Raw genomic sequence first — 10,849 nt, forward strand, 5'->3', positions numbered from 1 at the left:
AAAAAGAATTACTATGTGCTCTTTGGTGTATCCTACCAGCATGGAAATATTAGCTTGAAATACTTTGTGTTATTAGGTACACAAAAATAAAAAATAAACATTAGTCTGATTATAGTGTTGTGGCAATAAAGGGATTCTTCTGTCTACCGGTCTAGTACCAACCACGCTATAGAATAAGTGGACCGCACAATTAAGCTTCAATATTTTTAGCTTGGTTTGTAACTTAACGATGTAGATATGGATGCATAAATCACTGAAGTTTTTTAATGTTGGATACTTGATCGAAAGGCCGTGGCACTGCTAAAACTGCATTTCTGGTGGTCGCAATGCGAGGGATACTAGATTTGATGATTACCTCGATGCTGCTGCATCCATCGATGTGGTAACTAGTTGCGGCGCTCAGCCTGCGATGCACCATAATCAACTGGCAGATGGGTCGTCCAACCGACATGTGCAATGGGATCTCATATGCTCCCTCCGGTGGTCGAAAGACATGAACTTCTCCTTCGACCTCTCCGTGACTTAGTATGTGGCCCCGTTGACAGTGATAAGGCCAGCTTCCAACCTGCACTATTCACCGGAGGCCATAACCTCTCTCTAGGACGCCTCCCCCAACATGAACACCTTGAGCGTCTCCTTGGTCTTGACGAAGCACGGGACGTGCACGACCTTGTACTGCCCCGTTGCGTTGTAGTAGCCGAAGTTGTACTCCTTGTGCCAACTGCGGCCAGGGCGGGCCGGCACACGGGATCGGCGGTAGGGCGAGGACATCGCCGGTGGTGGGGTTAAGCAAGGTGACGGCGTCACCAATTTTGACATCGTCGCGCGTCAGGCGCCGACCACCTCCATGCTTTTGTAGAGGTTACAAGTCGTGTGGGTAGAGAGAGTACTAGAAATGTTTTTAACCATTTTCAACTTTGTATTTTGCCTTTTAGTTTCTGTTGTCCTCTGTATGCTTTCTGGAACGGTTGTGCGCATCTTGCTATACAAAGGTTGGGTGTAGAGGCTCCCTTTTGTATATCACCTTAACCCCGAACATTGAGTTTAATAAAAACGTACTTTATCGAGAAAAATATCAAAGGCAATAATGAAGCGGGAGTTGTCTTGGTTTGGTTATTTCAGAGCATTCCTTATCTATGCAAGAAATTGGCGACCACAAAGACAAAATATAAGGACCGCTCATGCTTAATAGTTGGTCGAATATTGACTTAAGATCAATCCAGTAAAAAACTAACAGTACAAGGGATAGCGATTTTGTCTTCAGATGAGATAGAGAATTTGAATAGGTAAATAACAACTAGCAGGCCGACTTCAATTTATGACATGCAAATAAATCCATTCATAGTTGGTATAGTCGGTCACCAACGCCTATAAACACTCAGTGACTCTGTGGTCTTGATGTACTCGATTGTCCGACAAACATCGCCTCTTATATCAGAAACTAGTGGCTTGTCGAAAGAATAGTAGTTCCAAACACTGCACTCCGACCGTGTCACATAATTGGTTGGCTTAAGCCGCCACCCAAACAGTTTCTGGCCTTGCCCTTTGGGGTCCCCAAACATTAGCTCATACTCTCTGTAGATGTAGTTTGGATGTGCGAGTTTTAGCGATGGCCACGGCGAGGGAAGATAACGTAAGCTTTGTTGATGAACCCAGGTTTGCTCCATCCCTGTGCTCTCAAGAACCCATACCTAAAACGGTCACAATTGATGAGAAATTTTCAGATAGAAAAATAAAATATACTTTTTCCCATTTATTTCTAGCTCCTGATCGAGTGTTCCAATGATTTCTTAATTTTAAAAATTCAAAAATCTTATTACAAGGTTTAAAAAATTGTAAAATAAACCAGGATGTGCTCAACGGGTGTATCCTACTAGTATGGAAAGTATGCCAGTTTAACTAGACAATGTTTAAAAAATTTGAAAATAAACCAGGATGTGCGGCAATGCAAGAGGTGCTACATTTGAAGATTACCTCGATGCTGTCGCGTCCATGGATTTGGTTGCTAGTTGCGGCGCTCAGCCTGCGATGCACCTGAGTCAGCTGGCAGATGGGTCGTCTGGCCGACATGGGCAATGGCTTTGTGGATCTCACCTGCTCGCTCCGGTGGTCGAAAGCCATGATCTTCTCCTTGGACCCCTCCGTGACCCAGTAGGTAGCCCCACTAACACTGACAAGGCCGGCGTCAAGTCTGCACCTAGCGTTAGGCACCGGAACCTCCCTCCAGGACGCCTCCCCCAACGTGAACACATGGAGCGTCTCCTTGGTCTTGAAGAAGCACGGGACGTGCACGACCTTGTATTGCCCCGTCGCGTGGTGGTACCCGAAGCTGTACGCCTGGTGCCAGCTCCGGCCAGGGCGGCGCGTGTTGTGGCGTCTGAACAGGCCGGCGCACGGGATCGGCGGGAGGGCGAGGATGTCGGCGGTGGCCGGGTTAAGCAGGGTGATGGCGCCGCCAGGTCTGGCATCATCGCACAGGCAGAGCACACCGTTGCAGGCGCCGACCACCTCCATGTTTTTGTAGATGTTACAGGCAGTTGTGCGGCCTGGCCACAGCTCTCGAGGTGTGACGGCCTTGGAGTTGGAGGACCCTTGGCCGTCGAGGACGTAGACGGACTCCGTGGTGACGACGAGGGGCACGGCGTCGCGGCACTGCTTCATCTCCGTCGTCCGATCGTGGACGAGATCGCGCCAGGTTCGGCAGACGAGGCGCAGCCGCCGGAGCGAGGTCCATGGTAGCCGTACAAGGATCTCCAGCACCAGCTCCGTGGGGATGTACACCATCGTAACTGTTCCGCCTTGGATTTTGTTTGGAACTGTTCCGCCTTTGGATTTTGCGTCTCCTAGTTGGTAGCAGACCCTAAGTTTTACTGGAACGGAATCGTAGCCGCCAAGTTTTACAGGATAAGCCTCGTTCAGAAATTCCCACCACCGGTTGACATAGGCTTTTATGGCATCTTCAACAGGCCAACGGGCCGACGTATTTCGGACGACTAAAATGTTCACACGTGTCTGTTTGCGTCGGTCCGTGGACGATATATGGTCCAGGTCGTTTGCGTCGGGTATCCTAGCGGTGCGGATGCACTTTTTTAGCACATACACTATCAATGTTGGTAATAGCAGGTTTAACGTCTCGTCGAGGCCTCCCGCCAGCGATTACCGGTTCCTGCGTGACGACGGTAGTTTCCGCGCGCGCCCAACGGATTGGCGCGTTTCGCTGGTGTTTCGCGCGTGGGAAACTACCTGCGCGCGAACGCCGTTTCCCGCCCCGCCGTGGCTATATATGGTGGACGCCGATGGGGTGACTTGCACGCCTCAAACTAAATCCTAGCATTCATCCATGGTCAAGCACAACCAGACCTGGGCTCGCATTGTTCACATTGTCTGCCATGTCTACCCGGATGATCCGGACCTCGCCGAGCTCAGCGACGGAGGCGTTCGAGGAGGAGCAGCTCGCCGCTGATGCCCTTCAGGCCGAGCAGCTGGACCGGGAGGCGGCGATGGGGGAGGTGGAGGTTGCAGAGGCGGCAAGGCGCGCTCTAGAGCGCCAGCGGCGGCCGGAGGCGGCAAGGCGCGCACTAGAGCGGTAGCGGCGGGCGGCGGCCATGGCGAAACTCCAGGCCGAGCTCGCCGATGCTAGGGCGGAGCTCGCCAAGGTACGGGCGGAGATGGCGGTGGCTAGTGTCGTCCCCACTCACGGATGCCGTCATCCACGACATTGCCGCCGACGAGGACGACCACATCCTCTTCGAGTTCGGCGGCGACTAGCGGGCTCTGCTCGCGTCGTTCGAGAGCCTACATGGGGACGCCGATCGCTGTCAGGCTCGGGCGGCGGAGGAGGAAGCTCGCAGCCATGTGATCGGCATTAGTCGGGCATACCTGTGCTCCGACCTGGATTCGGTCGCGCGGAGGGGACCGGAGCACGCGCGAGTCGACCACGAGAACCGCGAGCTGGGAGGACACCATCGCCGCCAAGGATGAAGCGGTGGCGACAACGGCTAGGGACAGGGCCTGCTACCACGCCGACATGGCGGCAGCGAACGTGGTGACGAAGGCGGCGGCGAAGAGAGTCCGCTGGGACTCCTCTCTGACCGAGGCCCTCGAACGTCACAGGCGGCAAGACGAAAACGGACTGCCGCTAGTCCGTTTATATACTTTTATCCTCGCAAACCAAAACGGACTGCAGCTAGTCCGTTTGGGTTGTGTTGATCTTTTTTTCCATCTTTTAGGTATATCTCTAGTACAGTTGGGCATGTGCAGCCCAACCAGAACGACCTGAGTTGGCCCGGATCTCATATTTAAGTCTAAACATTGGGCCGGCTCATGATCGGGCTTGCAGTTTTACGATTTAGTAAGTATATTTAGACAAGCCTCTCGAGAAGGTTGGGTTATTGCATGTTTGGGCTAGGTTTGGCCCGACAGTTGGGTCAAGCTAGATTTGGGTTTGACTTTTTAGCTTTGGGTTTTTTCAGGCCCGAAACCTGGCTCGGCTAGGCATAGTGCTATTATTATAGGCATACATATTGGTTCCACCAAAATATTGATGTGACAACTAATTAAAGAGAAGAGATGAGATTAGAGTAACATATGTAGATATTGTATCATAGCACACGTCACGAGAAAAAGTTAATGCTAAATAAATCTTGTCCATAATTTTGCATTGAGATGCTACAAATCATTAAATATAACGAGATTATGATATCACTCCATAATACTATCCAAAATATATCATATAAAAATATTATATGCATGCATGCATAATACTAATATATGATACTACCCACTGTGATCAGCCTAATCGGGATCCATGAATGTCTCTGTAATCAATTATTGCTTCTGGCCTGCTACTACTTACCTCTTTCGTCCATCCATGTTGTTCCACATATTTCTATTTATTTTCTCTGGTTCGTCGTTGCTTAAGCAGCTCAACTTGCTGTTAGGTTTACTCTTAAAAATTGAGGTGTGCTTCAGCGTCCTCCCTCAGCTCTCCGATTCTGAAAAATTAGAGCTGCTTTAGTTTTGGGTATAAATACGTGAAGTTGAATCCGTAAAAAAAAAACATGGAGCACATCTCGTCATGTCTAGGGCGCACTCCATGATCGCATAAATCTTTTTCTGGAAATCCATCTCGCCTGTGGAGAAGTATTTCCTTGTGATGGAGTTGGCTACCACACGCGGCGAGGATGGTTGTGGCGGGGGCGCTGAACCAGCACTGCCATGACGTCTTCAAATGGAGGTAATAAGAAAGCTTAAACCAGTTTTCAGATCCAAATTAAGATACTAGTAGAATTATGTATCCATTACGTATTTAAGAGAAGAGATGGATTTAAAAACTTAACATGCATGTTGCTCTGGATTTTGCTACACAAACATAAAAATGTGGAGCGGTTGTAATTTACATCCCACTGCTCTACTGTTATGTGACTGAAGCGTTACACACGTGTTATCTCTCTCCTCCCTCCTCCCTCCTCCCGCGCCCAGATTATTTCCCGATTTGACTTCACCGCAACGTGATTTACATCCGTCTCCGTTGAATCATGGCCGCCGGCAAATGAGTCGTTCATAGTTTCCGTTGAATTCGAATTTGTTCGATTCATTATCGCTGCCGCACAAATCGAGCTATAGCTCACTGTCGCCGCCGTTAGCAGCTTGTTGTTGCCTCCACCACGTCCCACGCCGCCTCACCCAGGATGAAGCTGGAGCAGACGGAGGTGGACTGCCAGTTCCTGGAGCGCTGCTGCGAGACGCTGACCGACGAGTACCAGCGGCCGCAGAAGGAGGTGCAGGAGCATCGCACGCTCAAGCTCGTCTCACGGAACCGTCGCAGCCCATATCGACCGTTCTTGATTTCTTCTTTCTTGGGACATCGATTATTAGACGGAGAACTACTAATGTGTCAAGTGCAGTAAAACAACAGCAGCAGCAGCTTGAGCTCAGCTCATGAACTGGGCCTAGGGATATATATAAATGGTCCTTATAGAAAGTTGGATATGGTGAAATATGGGTGTAGGGAAGGTGGGGTGCAAGGGGATGACATGGCGGTTTGTTCTATCTCTTTGGCCGATGATGATGGCAATGATGTTCGTCCAAGAGCTAGTTGAGGCGGCGTGAGACGTAGTTGCGGCCACAACAAGCTCCTGCGGCAGCGAGCTACAACTCGATTTGCGCAGCGACGAGAATGAATTAGACAAGTTCGACTCCTGCGGAAGATACGTCGATTCGTTCGCCGATGACCTCGATTCGGTGGCGGCAAATGTAAATCACGCTGCGGTGAATCGGCGAAGAGTCTGTGTGTTAGAAAACATGCCCGGTAGAGGAGGGGGTGGGAAGATAAGATGTGTGTTACGTTTTGGTCACTTATCGGTGGCAGCGAGACGTAAATAAATAGCCGCTCCGTGTTTTCTTATTTCAGGGAACCAACTTCACGTATTTGGAGCAACTCTAACTTTTTAGAACTATGGAAAGCTCAGGGGACACCGAAGCACTCTTAAAAATCATGTTCCTTCCACACATTTCCCCGGCGTCTTGGAGCACATCTGCACAGCACAGCTGATGAGCAAGTGCGCGCCACATCACATCGCATTGGGTGTATCCTTTCTTCTCGACTTCCTTTCTCACTTTACTTAGAGCATCTCCAACAGGCGCGCTATATCGCGGCGCGCTAAAACCAAGAATCCGCGCGCGGTAAACAGATATGGCGCGCTGTGCCGTTTTTTCCTCCGCCGGGCGCGGCAAAATACAGCGCGTGCGCGCGCAGGAAAAATGGTCCTCCGCCAGGCGCTGCAAAATACAGCGCGCGCGGGCGCGGAAAACAGATTTCTAGTCTATTTTGCATTCACAATTCATGAAAGAAATGACACAATTCATGAAATAAATGACACAAAGTGCAACAACATCACATAGTTCAACAAGGACACACAAAATGACGTAGTTCAACAATGACACACGACATATGGTTCAAATGGACAAAGTGAAACAATGCATATCACAAATGCATATCACACTTCCGCATTTTCCAAGTCAACACCTTCTTCTTCGTCCTCGTCATCTTGGGTTGAAGGAGGAATAGTAGCATTCATGGAAGACACGAAGCCTCCCGGTGGTGCTCCCATACTCCCGTACACACCACTCACGGAGCCTCCCATACTCCCGGTGGTGCTCCCATACTCCCGGTGGCGCGACGGCGGCGGGGCCGACGTGAGGCCGTTTCGTTGACGGCGCCTTCCCCCTCCTCGGCGCGGGCCGCGCGTTGCCGGTGCCCTGCGCGGCCATCTGCGCCGCGGCAGCGCCTGCGTGTAGTGCCCCGCGCGGCGGGACGAACGGCGCCCGCGCAGCGGCCGTTGGGTTCCCGGCGTCGGCGCCGCCGCTAGGGTTTGGCGCCGGCGCGGCGGAAGTGGCGGCGGCGGCGGAGGGTGTGACGAGTAGGGAGGGGTCGGCGGGTTGCCGGAGGGGTCGTCCATCGTCGGGATCGCCGGCGGCGCGCGGAGACGACGGATTGGGCTCGGGGCAGCGACGCGGGGGAGGAAGTTTCAGCGCGGGGATTTTTCGCGGTTGGACGAGCGATGCCGCGCGCTGCAGCCGACGCGCCGGATATGCCGCTCCGGATTGTGCAAAACGCCGCGCGCCCTAAAAATTTTACAGCACCGCGCCGTTTACCGCGCCTGCTGGAGCGCCTGATTCTGTCCCGCGCGCGCTATATCGGACGTTTTTATGCCGCGCGGCCTATATAGCGCGCCTGTTGGAGATGCTCTTACCCAGCAAACTCCCCAAAGCGAGAAAGCAAATGCAATATCTGCAATCACTCCATAGAAAAGCATCAGCTCATCTGCTCATATATGTAGGAGCTCGCTTGCTTGCCAGCACGTGGTTCCTTACGTGCTAAGGCATGGCTTTGCAGATCGCGTCCCCCGACGCCCACTACGTCCCCAAGTCCCCACCGCCGCCGCCTCCGTCCCCGCCCCCCGACCCGGCACCGGCGCCGGCGGCCGCCAAGAAGCAGAAGCAGTCGACATACTCGCAGGGCGGCGCCGGGCACGCCGTGACGTTGACGACGGTCTCGGCGCCTAGCGCCAGGGAGAGAGGCCACCACGACGATGGCGGCGGCCAGGTGCTCGACGGGATCATCCTCGTGATGCGCGCCGGCGCCGCGCTCTCGGCCTTCGTGGCCATGTCGCTCGTCGCGTCATGCCGCCACGGGGACTGGATGGACTTCCTCCGCTACCAAGAGTACAGGTGCGCTGCGTACACCATAATTAGCTAGCTCCATCATGCATGCTAACATTGTTGTGTGCGAGCGGTGTTGATCATGAGTTGGTTTGTGGCTTAACCCCTTTGCTCATCAATTTGCTAGGTATCTTCTCGGGGTCTCTGTCGTGGCGTTCATGTACTCGGCGGTGCAGGCGCTGCGGAAGTTTCGCCGGATGCGCCGCGGCGCCGCCCATGCCAGCTTTCTTGACGTCGCCGGCGATCAGGTGAAGTGATCTTGCTTGACCGTTAAACACCGACGATCCCAAGCATATTGTGTTTATGATGCCTTTGCAAGGAATTTTCTGTACCAAATATCACGTGCCATTTTTACATGTGGATGGCTTTGTACTCTGGATTTTTCTGATCTAGCTAATATATGTAGTATCAACACAAATTAAACAGCCAAAAGAAAAAATAATTTCTTTATCTCTCTTTTCCTGAGTGATGGCTTAGCTAGCTTACGGGTTAAGTTTACTTAGCTGATTATATAACTTTGTACGGATGCATACAGTTTTGTTCAAGTAATCACGTCTGCTTCACAAGCCTGTGATCTGAATGAATGCAGGCGGTGGCGTATCTGCTGGTCACGGCGTCGGCGGCTGCTCTCCCGATCACGATCCGCATGAGGTCGGCGGTGGTCAACGTCTTCACGGACGCCATCGCGGCGTCCATCGTCCTGGGCTTCCTCGCCTTCGCCGCGCTCGCCTTCTCGGCCATGCTCTCAGGGTGCAAGCGACAAGCACACTACTAGTACCACTACGAGTATTAGCTAAGCCAGCATGCAGCGGATCGAGAGATTGATTGCTGCTGTAAAGAAGTTAGTTCAATCCATGTATGCTCTTTCACTGGAACTTTTTGTTGCAATCAGCATGTGAATTCCGAGATGAAAATTAGCCGTTGGTGTCTTGGTGCGCTAGCTTTCGCGACTAGGGATACGACGGACGGGTCAAGAGATTGATGGCTGTTGTAGAAGAAATTAGCTAAAACCTATACATGTTCTTTCGCTTTGAAGGAAAGAACTTCTGCAAATCAATATGTGAATTCTTCTATTGTAATCCCGTGTAATCTGATTCATTTGAATCTATTTTGTAGAGGTTGCAAAAACTTATAGGCCACATAGGAGGAATGGGTTTGCCCCGTGCACGGACCCACATTCTCTCTCCTCTATTGTACTCGTTGCTAGATTCTTTCTCATATAGACTACTAGATCTAGATTTTAATTTTGAAATCTTCGTAGCTTTTGAACCATAATTTTAATTTATGAACCGTTTGAATATTTGAGTTTCTAATGAAAAGAGCTACACAAGAAGAATAACATTGAATATATTTTGATAATTTTTGAAAATCAACTTCTGAAACTTAATAAAACTTAGTGAAACTTAATGATATTTTTTCTGAATAACAATCTATTTCGCTCTGTTTTAATGTTGTTCGTTATATTTTAAAAATATTTGGAAATTTTCTTTGAATACATGAATTTTTTGTATCAACTATTATTGAGTTTCATTGTGTATGATTGTGTTTCAAAACTCAAATTTTGAATTTTGTCCAAAAACATTTTTTAGGTTTGTTTAAAAGATATTGTCAAAAGAAATACACAGATTCAAACGGAATTATAATTTTACATATATTGCAATAAATATCATCACTTTAGGTTCAACACTAGAAAATAAATCCATGAGTTAAATATGAGAGTGAAGGTACTAAAGTGGGGTAGGCAACATGCAAAGATTATTGTAAAAGTATATTGCCCCTATGTGTGGTTTTTGGTAATTAATGACAACCCCTATGGACTAATGTTTTTATTGAGTTTATATGAAGGAATATTCCATAGGTACTACTTGTATTCCATGTGCTGGATTCAAGTATGGATGCCATGAAGATAAAGATATACCTTGTGTATTGGCATCAAGATCATCGATTTGAAGATATATATGTGATATGATCAAAAAGAAAAAATGAAGATAGAGTTCTTATGTGGAACTTAATATTAGCCATGCTCTAGCTTATGTGATAAGCAACGAATGATCAAGATCTTGAGTGCTTGATTTCAAGTGAAGAATTCTTTATACACCTCAAGATAGTATGATAGAGCATGAGAAGATACAAGGTTGACCAATACAAAGAGTGAAGAATAGATTCAAGATTGGTCAACACATGAAGCATGAAGAATGTGCCACGAGAAGTCATGTGGTATGGTAAGCCGTGTCAATCATGCTTTATGAACTAACCCATCATATATGTTCCCTTGTGTTGTCTATGTGGGTTATGTATCTTTCCATGGGCATGCATCAAAAGTGAGATCTCATATAGCCCATGAGAGGATGACGTCAAGTGGTGATCGTCATCAAGGTTGAGTTGGGCAAGTTCAAGTTGAGCATCTCAAGAGGATCATATGCTTGAAGCTTGCCGTCCATTTGGTGATAATGGACATATGAAGATGTGCATCAATGGAGCTTTCCCATCATGGTGTATGGGGGAGCATTTGTGAGTCTTCACAAAGCAACAATGATCAAGTGTGGCATTCCGGCTTGAGTGGAGCTTGAAGAGTTATCATCAAGATCAAGCGGGATGCGCAAGGCATATGTATGGCCTTGATAGG

At 49.4% G+C, this 10,849-nt stretch overlaps 1 protein-coding gene across 1 annotated transcript; it reads left to right on the forward strand.

The window, feature by feature from the left end:
• The first annotated feature begins 7,885 nt into the window (after nt 1-7,885).
• On the forward strand, nt 7,886-9,299 carry LOC124669635 (CASP-like protein 4B1). Its single transcript, XM_047206214.1, has 3 exons — nt 7,886-8,232; nt 8,351-8,471; nt 8,813-9,299. The coding sequence occupies exons 1-3, from the start codon at nt 7,886-7,888 to the stop codon at nt 8,996-8,998; spliced, it is 654 nt and encodes a 217-aa protein (XP_047062170.1). The 3' UTR covers nt 8,999-9,299.
• Nucleotides 9,300-10,849: the final 1,550 nt, after the last annotated feature.

This window comes from Lolium rigidum, chromosome 7 (genome assembly GCF_022539505.1).
Source record: "Lolium rigidum isolate FL_2022 chromosome 7, APGP_CSIRO_Lrig_0.1, whole genome shotgun sequence".
Classification (NCBI taxonomy): domain Eukaryota; kingdom Viridiplantae; phylum Streptophyta; class Magnoliopsida; order Poales; family Poaceae; genus Lolium; species Lolium rigidum.